General features: G+C 35.8%; 1 protein-coding gene across 1 annotated transcript in view; it reads left to right on the top strand.

Annotated features, from left to right (window-relative positions):
• LOC121316850 (leucine-rich repeat-containing protein 1-like) overlaps window positions 1-20,477 on the top strand; it is a 32,808-nt gene extending 12,331 nt beyond the window's left edge. The window contains exons 4-14 of the mRNA XM_041252126.1: window positions 897-986; window positions 7,377-7,442; window positions 7,996-8,059; window positions 8,468-8,542; window positions 9,890-10,034; window positions 11,546-11,664; window positions 11,953-12,036; window positions 14,188-14,303; window positions 15,410-15,582; window positions 17,824-17,963; window positions 18,918-20,477. Coding sequence (XP_041108060.1) covers window positions 897-986; window positions 7,377-7,442; window positions 7,996-8,059; window positions 8,468-8,542; window positions 9,890-10,034; window positions 11,546-11,664; window positions 11,953-12,036; window positions 14,188-14,303; window positions 15,410-15,582; window positions 17,824-17,963; window positions 18,918-19,076 — 1,231 coding nt within the window. The 3' untranslated portion in view covers window positions 19,077-20,477. The remainder of the gene's footprint in view (window positions 1-896; window positions 987-7,376; window positions 7,443-7,995; window positions 8,060-8,467; window positions 8,543-9,889; window positions 10,035-11,545; window positions 11,665-11,952; window positions 12,037-14,187; window positions 14,304-15,409; window positions 15,583-17,823; window positions 17,964-18,917) is intronic.
• Window positions 20,478-20,819: the final 342 nt, after the last annotated feature.

Genomic DNA, 20,819 nt, shown 5'->3' with positions numbered 1-20,819 from the left:
GACAAACCATGTCACATGTTGGCAGTAGATGAGTGATCTAATAATATCGTAACTGACACGTTTGTCTGTATGGATAGAGCCTCACCTTAAAAGTGACCGTACAGACCATTTGCCAACAAATTGGAAACTACTGTTGAATGCCCTGAATGAGCTAAAATAAGTGGGAGGGTGATTTATTTAAAGTTAAAAGGAGTCGGAAGAAATTGTGAAAGTTTGAAGACACACAGTTGAATACTAAGATTGTGCAAAGACATAAACCAACATATCCTGCATTTTATGTTTCCGAAAGGAGGAGGCATTTAGGGGATATTGTGATTGTGTTGGTGTGATTTGTAAACTTTCCAGAAGTCGTTCAGGATTTACATCATTCTATGGTGGATTGTTGTGTCACTCTGCAAGACCGTTCATTAGGTCAGTGCTTTGATTTGCAATCGACATGCATGTCCAGGTCATAGCTTCAGCACAGATATGGGCTTTTTTGACACCTGATTGCTGGGCCTCATGGTGCTGCCAAGCTCTGTCCCCTGAAAACTAAAATGTGTTTTTCCTCTTTCAAAGTGATATCATACTACTAAAACTGAAGGCACTTTTTAAACAGAAAATGAGTGTGAATTGCATACAGCTGTTACCCAAGTTTGTATGGAAGAGTAAGAAAATGTGATCTCTAGTATGCTGCCCAAATTACCGTTCTAGAGCGTAGAAATCTCTGGGCTCAAAACAGCCGCCTGAGGAAAACCACCAGGAATGACTAAGTAGCAAAACTAAAAAAAAGAAAAAAAAGATTAACTCAAGATTCAAGATAAGTTCCGGTCTAAATGCCACCAATCTTTATAATATGTGTCACCTTTCTATTTGTTTCTACTGCAATCTGATTTAGCCTTAATATTTCTTTGCAGGTTGCCCGAAAGTTTCCCAGAATTACGGAATTTAACATGTCTCTCCATCAATGATATTTCATTGCAGGCTCTTCCAGATAACATTGGAAAGTAAGTACCAATATCTATTCTGTGTTGCTTTGTTTTAATGTGCGTTATTTTGATGGGGGAAGTTGGTTATACTTTAGCTCAGTTTTCATTTCAATAACTTCACAACTCTAAAGTGTAGTAATCCTTTGTTATCTGTGTCGGGTTCCAGTTTTACCGTATTTCTCAAGCATTGCCACAAATAAGTGAAAGCCTCTTTAAGGACTGCTACTGTGTATACAGAAATATCTGTTGTAATTTTTCTGCTACTGTTGTTGTGTGATGATCATTTAAATATGCATTAAAAAAAAAAAAAAAAAAGGTTAAATGTTGGGACCTGAGCAATTTGTTTTGGTGACCTGATTTATTTTAGCAAGCTAGTTTTGGCTCCTTCAGTCTGAACTGAAGAGCACATTATTCACTGCTGGTTAAATTGGAATGGTTGTTTTAAAGGACCAGTAAAGAACTAGATGTGATTAGGAAGCTGTAGATGTGTTGACCCCCTTCATCAGAAGGTAATGAGGTAACACAGGTTGGTGGATGTCCTCCAGTGATGGAGGCAGGACAGTGATCTTGATCCTTTAATGTCAGGCTTAGTTGGCAGCTGCTGAAATCATATTAATAAGCCAGATGTGATTGCCATTCCATTGCAGGCTTTTTAGGTATAGTTTTATTTTCAGTGTTTAGTTTAATTGGGGAAATGGCTGGATAAAGACCAGGACTTCAGCAGATTACCAACCCCTGATCTAGACATAGCCAGGATTTGTAAAATTGTTCACTTACTAAACTGTAAACTGTGCCTTTTACACTTAAAAGGAGATACTTTGTATGGGCCTCAAATGTCAGAGTATCTTCTTACTTAGATTTTAGCACGTTGTGGTGACTTTTGAAAACAAGGTTTAAGGCACCGCTGTGGCCTCAATAGAGCTCCGAGTCACGTCTACCCTCCCAACACATCTGGTACACCAGAGTGTAACCGTTAACCTTTTCCCCTGTGGTATTTTTTATATCCACTAGAGGCAGTGTTGCATTCGGATTAGAGTACTACATTGGATCAAGAAGTACCCGCAGGTGACCCGCAAAAGTGGGTTGGGTTTGGGCCAGAATGTGAATTTCGGGTGCGTGTCAAAAAAATGTAAATTTGAATTTGAATCACCAAAAATGTTTTGTGTCCTTTCAGCGTACTCGTGTGTAACCCTTTCCAAAATAATGTAATAGAAGTTAAATGTAACGGTATTTCCTGCACTAAGCAGGAGGAGGTTAGGGAGGAGTCAGCTGACTAAGTAGTGTTCTTGGTTTGTATTGCCGCTTTTTTGATACATCGCAAGATCCTTTTATCACGTCTACTTGATGATATTAAAAATGCTGGTGGATAAGGTGAAGCAAAAGATAAGTTCGAGAGGTAAATCAGAAGAGTGGAATTATTTTGGAATGGTAGCGAGTGAAAATAATGAACATGTGACTGAATTCGTTGCTTGTAAAACCTGCCATTAATGGAGAGTGCTGTGTCTCGCAGTGATTAACAGCTGGGAAATCCCCCCAGCACACAAAAATGAAATTCAAGCTCTGATATGCACAAGCAGGTGAATTAGCCAGTTCCAGGGTCCAGAAAGTACATTACTTCTGCTGGGGCTACTGAATATGAGACGTACTGTAAACACTAAAACACTTACAGCTGAACAATCAATAGTTGAGGGTAACAAAATTAAGCCATGCTGTGTTTTATTTATTTTTTTCCTGTAAAGCCTTCTCTAAGATTGCCGTTTTACTTTACTGTAAAGAAGAATCACATTTGTTTGTAGAATGTGTGGCATGCAGGTTGCTTTTCCACAAGCTATACAATAATAAGATCAAAAGCTGCTGCTGAGAACAGTTTTTTGCTTTGCAGAGATTAAAAGTCAACATGCTGTGTTTTCTTTTTGTTTTTAAGCACCTAAAAAATGCACTTACATTTTAATTAAAGGGAAAAAAAGAAAGAAAGGGCTGGCAGCTTACTAAACTTTTTAAGCTCCACTGTCCAGTGTTGAAGTGTGGCTCAGTGCACAAGCTGTGCAATTGGTTGTATGATTAGTTTGCAGTGGTACTGTCATCCATGTTACCTGGTCAACAGCACAGTATAAGGAAGCCTGTACTCTGTTTAAGCTTGAAAAGCTAGATTACACTTTCAACAATCCCCATTCGTTCACATGTTTTAGAAAATGTTAAATAAAATGTCTGCGAAAAGGCATCCTACTGGCAACATGTTGTTGTTTGAGTACCATGTGGTATTTGTGTGCGCCTGTGTGTTGGCGTATCAGGACCGCTGCGCACTATAACATTGTGTCCATTGCCTTGCTATTGCTGGCTGTGGTCTGGTTAAAAATAAATTATTCTGATGGTGTTTTTCATGTATTCCTGTAATTGTCAATCTAAATGATTCTAAATGAATCTTTCACCAGTTCAGTGCACAGGTGCACTGTATGCCTGCTGCAAGAGAATCATTTACAAGGATTTTTTTGTTTGTTTGCTTGTTAAGTAGATTATGGATTAGAGGTAATGTTACACTTGTTGTGTCCCATTTAGTCATATTTTAAAACCATGCTCATCTGTGGGTTACCTTGGTGATGTAGTAAAAGCCTGAAAGTCATGTACTGTAACAGTAGAGCTAAGATTATGATAATGAGAATTATTAGGGAGGCCTATAGGGAACTGATTGACCTACAGTCAGCATGACCACAACATCCCCTTTGCGGTTTAGTGATAAAAAGTTGCAGTACCAGGCCACAAAACCAAAGAATTTTAAAAGCAAAACATGTTGCACTCAAAACAGACAGAGTGAATAAGGTGTATGTCACTATATTGCATTAGCTGTTTTTATCAAGACACTGTTCACATTTTCACTGAGGTAAATATTGCAACACATTGTAGAGACAGTGGGGATGGTTTTCCTCTTTGTTTTGTTTTTTAAGTATACTCTTTTTTTAAACAAGTAAGATTTGGTCCTATGAATACTTCTAGGGCTGTTTATAAAAGGGGTAGTGTTTGTTGTGTGGCAGCGCATTCTCTGGCTCTAATGTTTACATCTAAAATTGTATTTTTACACAAACATTGAATATAGAACTATAGATGCAGATGATTATCACAGACTTGCTTTCATAACAAACTGTAAACACATACATAGTCTGTCCAAAGGAATTGATGAATTACAATTCTAGGAACAAAATCTATGTTTTAACATCCTGCTTTATTTTCTGCCCTTGGACTGCTTACAAAACTGTACCTGTCAATACGCGTCTTTGATTTTGCTGCAGCACAGGCCCTGCTATTGAATTGCTCTTTTCTTAGGGCATGGGAGTGTTCAGTGCTTTGCAAAAATTGTATTTCATTGGGAAATAATTTCCAGTAACTATCATGCATTGTTTTAATTTTCATGATGGCCACTACTTTGCAGATTTGGGCCGTTGTTTTACGTCTTCCATTCAGAATCATGATGGATTAACTTCTGTCAGCACCCCCCATTTCCCCTCTATTACCCACTGCCCAGTGGACCCCAACCTGCCTTCTGATTTGTGCATACCATTTACTGGTGGTCGTATTTGCTGCCTATAGTAAAGTGACAGCATCTCTGTCCCAAGGTCAGTTGATGACGGCATTGCAGAGAGCTCTGTAATTTGTTCATCCGACAGTAGAGGATATTTATTTATAGTCATAAACCACATTTCTATGAATTTCATCTGATCACTGCACCTCTTCAGTTAATCCCTGAAAATGCTCCTACGTTGCATTTATAGGAGATTTGCATTTACTCAGTTTTATTTCCTACTTACTGTAAAGCAGGCTAGAGAAATGGGAAGCAGCTGTAGCCTGAAATTACCGCTGGAAGGCTCAGTCACTTTTTTTTAAGGGACTGCTAAAAAGATTTAAAGGACATGAGAAAATTATCTAATAAACTTGCAAAGGACTCAAATGGCCAGTGTTGAACATTGTGAAAGAAAAAAAAAAATGTGGGCAAAATGCGGGCTGTGAAATATTTATTTTAATTATTTTATTTTTATTGTTAAAACATGATGCATATAAGCTAACTTTGACCTTTTTAAGTTAGGTTACAGGTTGGACTGTAGACTGCAGAAATAACCAGAGACACGTTTGATACAGTATTAGAAGGAGATGAGATTGAGATGAAAATGTGTGGTTATAAAGAAGGCAGTGAGTGCTTTGATAATGAATATGCATTGAGGTTTAGTTTTAACTGAAATTATTATATTATTATTATTATTATTATTTATTTCTTTTTTAATAATCCCACTCGTCCTTATTTTATTATAATAGCAGTACATGGGAAAAAAGTGACCTCAACCTGTACATACAATGACCTTACTAAATATTTTGTAAAACGTGAAACCTTTCGGCGCTTTTTATAAGCCTGAAAAAAAATCTTTCCAGTTAGAATTGTTCTTAACACTTTCTGTGAACCATCTTGCTTACATAATGTAGGATGCATCCTATAATTTATTAAAGAATGCTTGATATGATATATATATATATATATATATATACTATATTATATATATAATATATATTATATATATATATTATATATTATATGAACAGTGACTTAATTGTAATTTAAATAATTATGAATTCAACACATAATTAAAACCAATTATTAAAACATTAAGTTTTGTGTGTAGTGCCCTATAGGATCACATTTAAATATTTACTTGTTGAATTACAGCTTGTTGTACAGTACATACAAGAATAGAGGAGCATTAAATGTGTTTGCGTATGTTAAGTTTGCTGGTACTTCCTGGTTTATTTAATTGTCCTTTAAACCAAATAATTAGGGACTGTGATCCCACTATTCCTGTTTAAACTTGCATAAGCTATTTTTGTATTCATGGTATTTCTAATAACGATGCAATCTGTGCAGCGTTTTTGGCACTGGTACAAGTTTCAACTTCATTAATATCAAATCTGAACATTACAACATTTTTGATTTTATTTATTTTCTGTCCAGTGCCTCATTAATTGTTGAAATGTCTCAACGGTCATGAAGATGTTGTGAACTATTTTACTGTAGTTCATGTTTATTTTATTACGCGCGCACACACACACACACATATATATAAAATTTTTTACAGGCAGTCCTTGTACTTACGACACAATTGGTTCCTGAAAGTTACGTTGGAAGTCGTAAGTCGAAGCACATTTCCCCATAGGAACAATGTTATAAATTGGGGTTACGTTCCTGACTCTTTGGCCAGACTCTTTGTCATTTTTACAAAAATGACCCGTTATATTGTAATCATGCAAATATTTATTTAACTATGCGCATATTACTCAGGCATCTATATGGCTTGTTTAAAAGTACAGACTAGGGGCTTTCCAATGACGTATTCATTGTATGTATGTGGTACTCCTAGCAGGAAATACGATCGCCTGAAGTTAAGCCCCTCATCATGTGACAGAGTTCACAGCTTAGGCTTCGTTTTGAGTCAGTTGCTCTTATCAGACATTAAGGGCAAATAAATTCCACAAAATAAGTATTACATGCATAAATAATAATAAAACAAAAAAGCAAAGCTAGACTGAGTCAAGGCGATCACAACAGATACTGCAGTTCGGACACCGAGCATGAGCACATGGTGCATGGCTTGTATCTTGCTATGTCGTAAGTGCCGTATTGATATCGGAAAGTCAAAGCAGGGTAACCATGCAAAAGAGTACTAAGTCAAAGCGTCGTAAGTCGAGGATCGTCTGTATATGTTCAAGCTTGTTCCCATTGGGTATATTTATTGAACATGACTTGAATTAGGAAACACGCTGGAGCAACGTGGATGAGGGATGCAGCAGAATCTTGGGGAGGCCTTCATCCAGCAGTGGACTGAAAAAGGCTGAAGATGGTGATCTCACACACACACACATACACACACACACACAAAGTAGCAGCCTCTATGTGCAATTGGTTATACAAGCTCACGAAAGGTTTTTTAGAGACTCTACTTTAGCCCCATTTCTAACTTGAACTGAAATGCAGAGAACACTGTGTTGAAAGTTGTGTAGTAGAAAAACTATATATTGGCAAAATGGGTGATGTCTGATAAGTATACTATCAACAAAATATGTGAAGTTATTAAATTAAAATTAAATTAATCAAGTGGATTCTAACCGAACAACCCCATCTTGAGTACGTGTGCAGCGTATTGTGACAAAATAGAGAAATCTGCAATGCTGGACAGTGCACACTTGGTCGATCTAGTTGTGTGTCAGTTGGTGTAATTGCAATGATGTGCAACATTAAATAACCTGCCTTTTGTGGATTCTAGTTTTAGACTGTAATAAGTACATGCAGACTGTACGTGCATGATGCAGCTTATCACTGTACCATTCATTACTTGTTTTTTGGTTTTTTTACATTCTTTTTTTTTTTTTCAGTCTTCGTAATTTAATCTCCCTGGAATTTTCCCTCTTGGAGAACTGTGACACATGGTACCAGTGTGAGTATCTTAAATATATGGTCCCCCCTCCCCCCCCCCCCCCCAGCTTAATTTTATATTTAATTTTATATTTATTCAAAATGAACAATAAAGTAAAAGTAATGATTTCTAAATTGTGTGTGTGTGTGTGTGTGTGTGTGTGTGTGTGTGTGTGTGTGTGTGTGTGTGTGTGTGTGTGTGTGTGTGTGTGTGTGTGTGTGTGTGTGTGTGTGTGTGTGTGTGTGTGTGTGTGTGTGTGTGTGTGTGTGTGTGTGTGTGTTTTTTTTAAACCAAGAACTGGTAGCCAACAGTTAGGGAATATGTAAATTTACTAGGTACCACATATTTAAGTATCTCTCAAAAAGGACACTGATGTCAGTATTTTGAGCACCATGCATATTTTTGTATGTCCATACTACCTAGTTGTGAAATGTTTAATACAAATATAAGTTTATATATCTCTATAAATATATCTTTTTTTCTGTAACAATACTTGTGAACTAAATGGTCCATTTTAAATTTACCACCCTTTATTAAGATAAAGCAATAATTGTTATTTTTTTAATTTTTTATTTTAGGTCACTGGCCCAACTTCACAAACTAGAAGAGCTTGATCTAGGAAACAATGAGCTTTATAACTTGGTGCGTCATTAATTTACTGTTGCATTAATAAGACTGACAAACTAAGTGCCATTTGTTAATCCCAGTTTTAAGTTAAAATCTCTGAAGAAGTTTGAGTTAGGCTGGATCTTTTTTTTTTTTTTTTTTTTTTTTTTTTAAAGAAGCTGAGAATCTAGTCCAGTGACTACATTAGGTATGGAGCTTTGGCTTATAGAGTAGATGCATTGTTTGTAACCCTGCATTTATTTATTTAGAATTTTACACTATTTTTTTTTATCCCTTACTAGACCTTGCCTTTCATTTTTTTTTTAAAGTAATCGGGTATTTGTTTGAATTTATATACTTTTCAGACAATTTAAAGCAATCAGCAATATAAGTTATTGCTTCAGTGTTACTAATGTACTTTAAAAACGTACTTCCCTTCTATAGCCAGAAACGATTGGATCACTTTTAAACCTGAAGGATCTCTGGCTGGATGGAAACCAATTAACAGATTTGCCTATGGTAAGGTTTTTTTTTTTTTTTTATAAAAAATTAATGGGCTCCCGAGTGGCGCAACACACTCTGGTGGATTGCAGGATGTGCCCTATAGCTTGGAGATCGCTGGTTCGAATTCAAGCTGTGCCACTGTCGACCGTGGACTGGAGTTCCCAGGGGGCGGCGCACAATTGGCCAAGCGCTGGCTGGGGAGTCCTTGGTTCACCGTGCACCAACGACCCCTGTGGCTGGCTGGTTACCTGCAGGCTGGCCTGTACGCAATTGAGAACTGCATGGTCCTCCACCGCTGTACCTTCTGGATATGGCTGCACGGCGGGCTTGAGAGCGAATAAAAGTGGACGGCTGACAACATTCATTTCGGAGGACGCGAGTGCAAGTCTCTCCCGAGTTAGTTCGGGGTTGCAATGGTGAGCCAGGTTGAATGACAACTGGACATTCCAAATTGGGAGAAAAGTCGGAAAATTAATAAGTTACTTTTCCAAAAAGAAAAAAAATAATTTAACACACTTAAAGTAAAATCCTGTTTTATAGTGCCAATAACTTTAAAAGTCACTGGAGTGGTAGAGTGTACCAGGCTATTATGTTATAGAAGTGGGTCATTCGTAAACAAATATTTAGTTTATGGCAATACATAAGCATGGAAACACTAAGAAATATGCACACAAACCCTAATGTCAGTAGTGTTTCATTCAAACCCACATGGTCTGAATTTGCACTGGTCATATAAGTGCATGTAAAGGCTAGATTAATTCTATGTGTACTTAGTCTATGTGTTTGTGTCAATGTGGATATCTGTAGTATTAATAATTGCAGATCCTAAACCAATTAAGCCTAAGTAGGTGTGAAATAAAATACCCCTACTGTCTGGGTTGGAATAAAGACTGTAAACATTTTAAAATCCTCAACAGTGGGGCATTTTATTCCAGTAGGTTTACAGTATTGAGGTAGATCACAGTAGGGCCAACAATAAGCTCTGAACTCTGAATGAACACTGTTACACCCTTCTGGGCTGAGCATAGGTCATGCACATATAATACACTGCTTGGCTGTTATCTGAGCTTAAGATCAACACTTGCAAACTTCACAAATGACTTCTAGGCCGTACCAAAGAGACAGCATAATAACAATGTGAGGTGCCTTGTTTATGGTGATCTGCATAAAGCTAAAAAATAACACTGAAAACCCTGCTTAGTAAAAAAATTAAATAATAATACATTCTGAAAGTACATGAGTGTTCCATTTTATAAACGTATTTATGGCTTAAAGCAGACACTTTAGCAGACGCTTTAGTTAAGGGAAATTATTCACATTGCATGCCTGAACATGAATCTTTTACCTTTTTAATTAAAACAGGAGATTGGGAGTATGAAGAACCTGCTGTGTTTGGATGTGTCTGAGAATAAACTGGAAAGGTTACCCGAAGAGATCAGTGGGCTCTGCTCCCTGACTGATCTTTTTGTATCCCAGAATCTATTAGAGGTTTTACCAGATGGTATAGGTATGTATTCCTTTCTTTCAACCCTGAAACACTGAAAATGTTGTACTTGATTTCACATTGTTACATATGTATCTGAATATGTAGTGCAGCCATGGAGATATTTGTATCTATAATAATCAGTCAGCGCGTTTATATGAGCATAAGAATTCCGATATTTCTCGGAAAACTAATTCTGATATCAAAAGTCATATAAACACAGAAAATGTATCAGAATATTCTGATAGTCAGTTTTTGGAAAACAGCACCTAGAAATTTCTGAATAAATTCCAAAAACTAACAAAATGTTTATCATGTAAACACACTTTTTGGAAAGCTTATTGAAGTTTCATACTGTGCATGTGCACTCTTTGACCCTCTTATAATAATAATAATAATAAAAATAATAATAATCTGTAGTCAGTCTGCATACATCTGTCTAGTTAGGGATAAAGTAATACATTTGTTAAGGTCTGTATGTATTTGTTAATAGCCCATAGTGAAGCAGCAAATGTTCTCCAGCTTTAAAATGACGTGAGAATTTAAAATAATGTCTGCAAAGAAACTGGTAACATAGAACAGGATATGCTGTTGGAAAGGCTGATTGCACATTGTGGGGAATCTGAATAGAGGTATAGGTTAGTAATCTTTGAATTTAAGACCTGACACTTCGATAAAACACGAGTTATTGGATTGGTCTCCGTTCTATCGCAGAAATGTCCGGTCTTCAAATCATACTTAGGCTTCTACAGTACTTTGCATGTGAAAATATCCTGCATTTTCCAAAAACTTCAATCCATGTATACAGTTAAATTCTAATTAGATTTTATATCGTTAATCATGTAAACACAAAAAAGTGATGTTTTAAGAAAATCAGTTTTCCATAAACATTAGTTTAGTTGAAATAAGACATACCAATCTATTTTGGCTAATGCCTTCATTGTAATTTAATGTTTACCTGTAAAGGACACATGTTGGGTTAAGCAGTGTGGTAATTAAATAACATCCACCATAAAACCCACAGCAATCTTCCTGAACTGTGTTCACATAATTTCATGTCACTTCTTAAAAGCACAAATAAACAAAATGTTATGTAGAAGTTGAAATCCTTGGGAACTCTCCCTTAAAAAAATAAAACTGCTTAGTTTATTATTTTCCCTTTTTATACAAAAGCTAAATGCCTGTTGTTTTAGTTCCAAGACTTATTGCACAAAACACAGTATCCATTGAACTGAATTGACCTTCATCCAATTTTGAAAAAACAATGTTTCAAACGAGGGCTTTGCAAGGCACAGGCAGGTGCTGCGGCAGCGATGTCAGTGCAAGGTAACGACTGAAGTCGCCATAATCCACGATTCTAGGTAATGCTGTATCATGAACGTAAATGAATGGATGTTTGTAGTTAAAGGATATTCCCATAAAAATATCTCTTAACAATCCATTGGATTAGAAATGTCCATTTAAAAAAAAAGAAACTTTTATTTCTGTGAGATTTATCTGTGTGCGATTTACCTGTGTGCTTATGTCTTGTGTAGGAAAAGTAAAACAGCTCTCAATCCTGAAGGCTGACCAGAACCGGCTGACACACTTGCCTGAAAGTATTGGAGAGTGTGTGAACCTCACTGAGCTTGTACTCACTGAAAACCAGCTGCTTGTAAGTAATGGCACTGCTGCTGTTTATTAATGTGCTCGGCTTTGGCATGGAAAACCCTCCTATTTCATGTTCATGGCTACCAAATACTGAGAGCCTGTGATGCTTAAAATGAGCTCTGACCAAGGCTTTAGAAACATTTTCTTACTTCTCATGGCTGTTTATGTACATTTTTGTTGATTTAATAGTTCTTCTTCTTCTTCTTCTTCTTATTGTGTACAATGAGCCGTGTAAATCCCATTATGATGTACTTTGCAGATTAAGTAAGACTATTTTTTTTTCCACCCCCAGAGTTTGCCGAGAAGTATTGGGAAACTTTGGAAAATGTCAAATTTCAATTGTGACCGAAATAGATTAATGAGTTTACCAAAAGAGGTATGTAAAACAAAACAAAAAAGTCAGCTATGTGGTATAATCCACTTAACAGTGATCTGTATTTACTGTATTCTAGTGATTTGTACAGTGCAAGCTTATAAAACTTATAACTCCTGTATCATTTTTGTGTTTCGACAGCAGCTGTTTTCTTTTGCTTTGTAGCTGCTCAAAAAGCAATTGCACAACTTCAAACTATGTAAAACTGCTCCTCGGGTAATTTACATATACTGTAGTAATAACTGTGGATTACAAACCCATCAAGTGTTTTTTGTTATTAAACGGAGGAATGCTATTTATCCCAAGTCTGAATTCATCTTGAAACGCACTCAGCAGTTGGCCCAAATGTGTCAGCACTTTGCTGGTTTATACAGCATGACCTTTAGCTTCTGCATAGTCACTAGGTCTTTTTACCTACTGATTAAATTCCTGTCCAGAGATAAACTAGAAACATACTTGCTACCATCTGTCCAGGATGGTTTGGTTTTGTGTGTGGCAGAGTTTAGGTACTTTTATCACACCTCAGGGTAGCAGTTCATGTTGAACCTGATTTAAAAATAAATAAATAAAATAAATACATTTATGTAATTTAGTTATTGGCAAATTTAAGGTATTTTGTGCTGTAAATTTGATATATCCTTTTTGCTTCTTTTCTTGTATTAAATAAGGAAAAGTGAATCCTTCTTTTTACTTTTAAATATTTGCTGCTTGGAACATTATGAAAATTATAGCATTGTGAGTAAGTCTGAGTTTTGTCTTTGCCTTTGCATAACCCTTACATGCATGCAGGCTTGTTCTGGATCTGCTATTTTGCTCAGCAAGGAACTGCCGGAAACCGGGTTGTGTGTGCTTTTCAGACACCTATTCAATTGCATTATGTACTGCTGTCATTCCAAATAACCATAGTCCAGAACCGCATTGATTGTGATGGGCATCCTGTCTTTTTTTTTACGTTATTGCACTTTGTGTTACACTGCACCTTACATGTTGCTTCTCTCAGTGCTTGTAGCATGTCCAAAACTGCTGTTCAGTGGAGTGGAATATTCTGTAGTCTTGGGAGCAAAACCATGCTAGGGCATAATGCTTGTTTTATTTAATTCAGTGGAAAGTTCGGTTCAGGACTTTTTTCAATGAGGAACTTGGCAACAAGAGAGCCGTGGTGGAACAGAATAAATCAATTTTTATTTTACTCTTTTAATAGTGCTTTGTGTTGAGTAATAAAAATGATAATAAACTGAGAGATACAGTACTTCTACATGCTGCCATACAGCTGCCTTTCAACTGTAAAATGTGGTCTTAGTGTGAGCCTTATTGTAAAGTATTGAGGTATTTAAATGTGGAACAATAAACCTTTTTGAATTGTAATTTTATATTAAGCTTTTCAGCACTAACAAGTCAAACTTCCGTTTTGTGTGGTGCTGTCTTTCTAAAACCTCTAACGGTCTGCATTTTTGAAACAGTTAAATAACACAACTAAGTTATTGTGCTGTGTTTATGCACTGAAGAACCTTTTGCAGGCATCATCTTAATCACACCCAAGACAACGGGCAAGCTTATCTGTCTCTTTAATTTGATAATACCGTATCTGGGCTACTTCCACTCAGGAAGCCTAACTTTGTGTCTGATTAAAAGATTACTAACAACACCATTAGGTCCACAGTTTTAACTGTGGCTTACCAATAATATGGACAGATACAAATTTAGACTACATTTTAGTTGATTGTTTGCATTACTAAACAAGTATTTTTTAGTTTGGATTTTTCAGGGAGATTTGTTTTTGCAGTAATTCCATCCAAAATATACTGTTTACTGCTTTTATTTAACATGTAAATATATAACTATATACACCATCTTTTGATACATTTCTTGTTTTGACTTCAAATCCAAGCCTCCTTGTATATGTATGTGAATAATTTCTAAGGTTAAGCATAAAGTTGAATTCTAAGCCTGTCTAATCGATGCCCATTAAAATAGGAAAGATTTTCTGAACATTTGAAAAGAAAAACAGAAATAAAAACGTATCCTCCATGCAGATGCGATTTTCATTTAAATGGGTGTCATGGGTATGCACATAATCCAGAATTGTCTTCTAATAAACTTGTGTTTTCCCAATTAATCAATAATCTGACAGTGCTTTATGATATTTGCATTTAGATTGGTGGCTGCTCTAGTCTTAATGTCTTCTGTGTACGAGAAAACCGATTAACACGAATTCCAGCTGAGATTTCCAAGGCCACTGAATTGCATGTACTTGATGTTGCTGGGAACAGGTGAGTAAAGCCTGTGCTTGCAGCCACCTGAATTAAGCACTCATCTGCTCTTGCCAGCCTGTAAATCCCTGTCTTCACTATGAGTCAAAATAATAATAGAAGTACAATTAAAATAAGAGTGTATACCAACAAGGTTATTACAGAACATGTGTGTGTGTGTGTGTGTTTATCCATTGTTGTATAAATAGCCTGTGAAGTTAAAACTCTGACTGTAATACAGGATGTTTTCTATTGGGCTTGTTACAGAACTCCCTGCTGTGTTTACAAGAAACATATAACTTTACCTTTGCTGTAATGCCGTATTGTCAATAGCGCAGCAATTACATTTTTTCCAAATATTTCCAAGTCTCTCTCTTTTTTTTTTTTCTTCCTTACACATAATGGGTAAATAAACTAGGGAATTACTTTGTGATCCTGCCGAACACTGATTTATGACCCACGATGTCTCGGCAATATGTTTGTTTAAAAGTATACCAATGCGATATATGTACAACACAGGACACAGTACATGGGTTTATTGTAAACTTTGCAGGATGTTCTGTCACATTTAATTGACTATTCTTGTTCAGTGTAAGTTTAGTATGTAAAAAAAAATATATATTTTTAATTACAATTACAATCATTGAGAATTGATGAATTCTGTTTGTGATGGTTATCTCCTGTTTAGCAAAACTATTTGTAATTCAATGTTATTCTGTCTGTCTCTCCCTTCCTGTAGGAACTGCTTTCATGTAAAGAGAAATGCCAGTCAGGAAATTCCAAAAATGTTGGCAGCGATCAGAGTAGAAAGATTAGGATGCAAAGATAAAAGCACATTAGGCAGCAGTGCATGCTCCTATCTTAAATAGTTAGCTTCGTCTGCATAGTTCATTGAAATCAGCACGCAACGTAATTGCAAAAGTTTTAATGTTGTTTTTATATTTACAAACCTATAGTATAGTACACCAGTAAGTCAAGTTGAGGGATTAGTTTGTTTGGTCGTAGTATTGAAATAAATGTACACTAAATTGCCCAGCTTTCAGTATGAACTTTTTCCTTCTTTTTAAGTTTTTGTCTGTTGCATAATTCATGCACTCAGTGCATTTCGACTTTCCATTTAATAACAGGTTGACGTATTTGCCATTGTCCCTTACAACTCTGAAACTGAAGGCTCTTTGGCTGTCTGAAAACCAGTCCCAGCCGCTGCTTACATTCCAGACAGATGTCGATACTGAAACAGGGGAAAAGGTTCTGACCTGTGTGTTACTTCCTCAGATGCCTTCTGAACCAGACAGACAAGGTACTTCATTAACCTATTTCATGGTGATGCAGTGTAAATATATATTTATAATCCAGGGCTGGCAGTGGAACATGAAACAAGCAATGTGATTGGTCGAGCAGGGTTCCAGCTGCCCATATATTGGATGGATACGGACAGTTGGAGCCTTGTCACATATTCTAAATTGCTGCACTGCCTCACAGAATTTAAAGACCAATTACCTGCAAAAAATCCCATAGTAGTAAATAGACATGCCAGTTTGAATGAAGAACAATTAAATTAATTGGAAGATAGCAAACAAAAACAGTAAGTCACCCCGACTGTCACTTTAAAATAATGTATTTTTAGCGGTTTATAAACGCTACAGGAAAACACAAAGACCCTTCTTCACATTATCCACCCCTCTCAGACACATACCTTGAAAAATTACTGAAATCCGAGACGTTGTTGTATTTGTTTTTATTCATCCTGTCTGTTCTGCTCAAATAGTGTCTGCACTGTCCGAGACTAAAAAACATAGTGCAGTGCCGTCTCATCTCCGCCTGCTGGTGTATTTTTTTCAATGGCAATGTCCACAATATCAAAAATAGAGATGTACTTTATTTTGCATGTCCTAATAAAGCTACTTTACTCAGCTAAACTTAGTGTGTAGTTCAAAGTTATAAATGGGACAAATTTATTGGTGCAAGGATATTTAATAAAAATAAAACTTGCCCTAAACATGATTTATGCTTTTTTTTTTTTTTCCCCCAAATCCAGTGTTTGATTGACCTGGATTATAAATGCCATAAGGCCCTTCAGGGCGTCCGTATACGTTGAATATACAGACTTCTCAGGGGTTGGAGGGCTGATGAGTCCATATATTTGACGTATACTGACGCCCCGTTGGGCCTTATTACATTTATGTCACTGTGTGCAATTGTACCATGTTATGTTTCCTATCTATGTATCAGTTTTATAATGCATATCTGTTTTTTGCAGGGTAACTTCTCAAACTCCATGCAAACTTAAAAATTCTAAAAATTTTATTTGTGACCGACAGGGCTATTTAGTGATGGTAGGCCTTTTTTAGAGATATAGAGAGATATATAGAGAGATATATATATATATATATATATATATATATATATATATATATAATATATATATATATATATATATATATATATATATTTTCCCTTTCCCACTTGCTTCCACATTAAAACGTTTCAAAACTAAATAGAACTAAATACTCTTCATTTTTTTCTAGATAAGGTTAACCCTTTCATGTATGTTGACCTATGGTGACAGATTAAAAAAACAACAACAAAAAAACTTCTAGTCTTTATGTGGATATATGAAAGATGCAAACACATGATGACATCATATGAGGATGCCATTGCTTCACATATAAAGCAATGAAATATATATTTTGTTTTCAGCTATTTTCAATATTTCGTGCTAAATGGCTACTAGTGAAGGTTCCAGTTGTATGTAGGAGTTGCATACTGTTCTATTGTTATAGTCTAGTTTAGATAAAATGCAATGCTAAGGGTCTTGAGCTATTTTAAGGGTTTTACCTGCTTGATAAAGTTGGCAGTTCTGAGGAGGTGCTGAGCTGCTTTTCAGGCCTGGTTTTAACATGTTATTTAATGTTTGACATTTTATAAAATAACATTCATAAAGTGGTTTCATTATTTGATGAAACAACACAAGAAAACCCAATGTCCTCTAGAGTTTGGGCTAAATCTGCATAACAAGATCTTTTTCAGCTCTTGAATTGCCATACACTGTGGCTGGTATGATACTTGAACAAATGCAGATTGAATATGACAGTTGATGTGAACACAACTGGGTGCCACTTACACAGCACTCCTAATCGTGATGGGTAAATCTGTAGAGGGACAAAAAAAGAATTAAAATAAACACATTTCCCAGCTCCCCTTCCCCAAACCAAAAGATTTGTTCCGAGTACAAGCCTAATCCTGCTAGCTGCTAATAAACTTAATGGCATGTTATATGAGGGGTGGGCTCTGTGTGGAAATTCTTACTGTACAGCAGGTGTTAACAGCATTTCTGTGTGTGTGTGTGTGTGGGGGGGGGTTATGGAAAATAAGGTGAATCACCTGTTCTTATTTCCAAAGTTAGTTAAACCGTTTAGTGCTTTTCATTTTGTAAGTCGGCTTCTTAAACATACATAAACTGATTGTTTGATATTTTGTAAAAAAAGATGCTTATTCACTCACTTGCATGTAAAAACTGCTTTTTTCTTGTTGCACTCAGATAACTTGGCTCGCTATGGCGCGTTTGAAAGCTTGGTTAATGAGACGTCGGACGAGGCATGGAACGATCGGGCAGTGAACAGGATCAGTGCCATTCGCTTCCAGGAGGATGAGAAGGATGACGAGGATGATGAGGAAGAGGTTTGTGAACAGAGAATCCTCTCGGCCCTTTTCAGTTTGAAATATGTATGAAGATCCCCCTCCGTTAGGACCGTCTCTCAAATAAGTTTTACACTATGGTGATCGTAACTGATGGATTCCACTATACATTTGATACATGTGTATTGGATTGTTATGGACTGGATATTGGAGCTGTAGGAAAAAGTTATTCTTTTATTTATGTATTTATTTATTTTATTTTTTTAAAAAGAGAATTGCCCTGCTGTGTTATAAAAAAAACTCTTAAGGTTCCATACTAAAGTGCATTCAGTTAACCTGTTTGTTGCATGTCATGAGTGCATGCCGAAATGGTCACAACAAAAAAACAAACAAACAAGTTAATCTTTTCCATCTGTCCTATTGGAGTTATTAATGATGTTTGGGGGAATTTACATGACGTTAGTGACCAGCTAGGGCTGTTAATCCCCTTAGATATGATGACCTGGATCGAATAAACAATTATATTTGTTGTTTTTATTTTAAATATTTTGTTAGGCTAATAATATACAGCAGTAATATACAGCAGAGTGGACAAAAAAGTCTGTTGTAATGTAATGTGCTATTCAAAGATACAAATAAAAATACAATCAAACTTAAATTAATCTGATTGTAAAAGTGAATGAGTATTTGTGACTCCATAAAACAAGTGGCTGCTTATTTAAGGTGCCACTTATTTGCTTGCTTTTAACCAAGAAAATCCATCTTGGGGTTTACTAGCAGGTGACAGGTAATTCAGTATTTTTTTTTGTTGTTTGTTTATTTATTTATTTATTTTTACCGTAGCCAAATCAAATGGCCAGCATGGAGAATAAATGCAACATAGGGTTAAAATAGAAAACGTGCCACGTGTTGTTACCGTCGCTTTACTGTGTGAAGTTTACCAGATGAAAGTGTCTGCATCATCCGAGGACTGACGTGTCATCTTCGTTTCCCCAGGGAACCCTTTTGAGGAGAGCCACGCCGCACCCCGGGGAGCTGAAGACCATGAAGAAGACCGTGGAGAATTTACGCAACGACATGAAGGCAGCTAAAGGGCTGGATTCCAACAAAAACGAGGTCAATAACGCTAGTGGCAGAGTTACCACCTCTGTGTAAAGCTTTACCTCAGAAACATTTACCTCCTGTGTCTCCCCTGACTGTTATCACCTTCTGGGACCTTGCCCTGACCTTTCTTCTCCAGTAGTTAATTTCATCTCCTAATAATATTAAGATGGTATCTGCCGCTGCTAGCTGGGAGGATGTGCCTTGTTTTCATCCAGTCTTTGCAGCATTACTCTGCACAAATATTTTGGAGCATTTTAAACAGTGCTTTTTATCTATTTGTAAAAGAAGAAAAAAATAGGTAGATGTTACTGTATACGATTAGAATATCATAGCTACATATAGTTATGATAATTCTTTTTATTTTATTTTTTACACAGGGTGAATATGTTTATTTGGGATATATTATGCCCAGGTATTTTTGGACCTACTGATAAATTGTATAGTTTGATGTGAAAAATTATACTTTTTTTTTTATACATTTTTTGGCAGCTCAGACGGTGTAAATCTTTTTATTTTGTATAGCAAGTTTCTTAATAGATGACGGTTTTTAAATCTTTATCTTGAAACACGGTACATGTTTATTATAATTTTTGTAGAAAAAAAAGCCTAAGTTTCCTTTGACAAAATTGTCTTGACTTATTTTTATTTTTTTTGCATAATGGTCTTTCACATGCCACTGCTTGGTGAGGTCAGGAAGTTTTAGTTTCTAGAGTAACATCTGCATTTTTAAAGCCAGCATGGACACTGACAATTAAAACTGCATTCTGGGCTAACCATTTTTAACTTTTTATTCTGACCATTAAAAAAAAAAAAAAAAAAAAAAAAATCTGATTTATTGAATATAAAAAATGAATGCCATAGAAATGTAACAGATGACTGGACTTCATTGGTCTCTTAAAAATCATGCATTTTGAAAATTGATATGCCAAAATAATGTTTGTATGGTACACTACGTTTTATTTTATTTTATTTTATTGCTTTTAAATGTATTCAAAAGAGAAAGCCATGGAAACTGGTTCAGATGTTGATTTTATTATGTACAATGATCACAAAACTGCACAAAATTCCTATTATCTCAAATAGGGAAAGGCTATGTGCCTTTTCTTTTGCTGATATATAACCACTGATACAATACAATAAAATCAAATGAAAACCATAATGCTCCATTTGTTTTTCCCTGAAGTCATCCCATGGCTGTTTTTCTCATGTTCAGTATTTTCATGGGATTTTTTTCTCTTGTATAATTTTGTACAGATTATGGCACACATCTGTCATGATGGTGGGCAGGGGGAGATGCTGTTTTATTCATAATAGAAACTCTGGCAGATCTGAATACTGTCTTTTTAATTCCATTTAAAATAACTTTTTCATGACCACGTTATTAACCTTAGTTTATTCAAATAGAGATACAGAGGTAAAAGATTTCAAAATAATGATGTAAGCACAGACACAGATGAGATACCAGGAAGAAGCAATACATAATAAAATAAAAAGCGTACAAAATATATATCGAATTTTAAAAAAGTTTGATCTGCAGCCCTTTTTTTTTTGTGAACAAACCAGGGGGAAAAAAAACAAACAAAAACGAGTTAACCTGTTTTGGTAATGAACAGATTCCAAAGGAGAGAGAAATAGTGTTTTAAAATAACATTTTCTCTATGCAGTTTTATAAAGATATGTTGTGGACACTTTATTGAAGCACGCTCTCGTCCATTATACTAACCTTTGTGGTGTGATGAGTCTTGTTGGCGCATTCCCATACACTTAGACTTCACTTTCACCTGAATGTTCTCT

The sequence above is a fragment of the Polyodon spathula genome, chromosome 6, assembly GCF_017654505.1.
Source record: "Polyodon spathula isolate WHYD16114869_AA chromosome 6, ASM1765450v1, whole genome shotgun sequence".
Classification (NCBI taxonomy): Eukaryota; Metazoa; Chordata; class Actinopteri; order Acipenseriformes; family Polyodontidae; genus Polyodon; species Polyodon spathula.
This window is presented reverse-complemented; position numbering and strand designations above follow the sequence as displayed.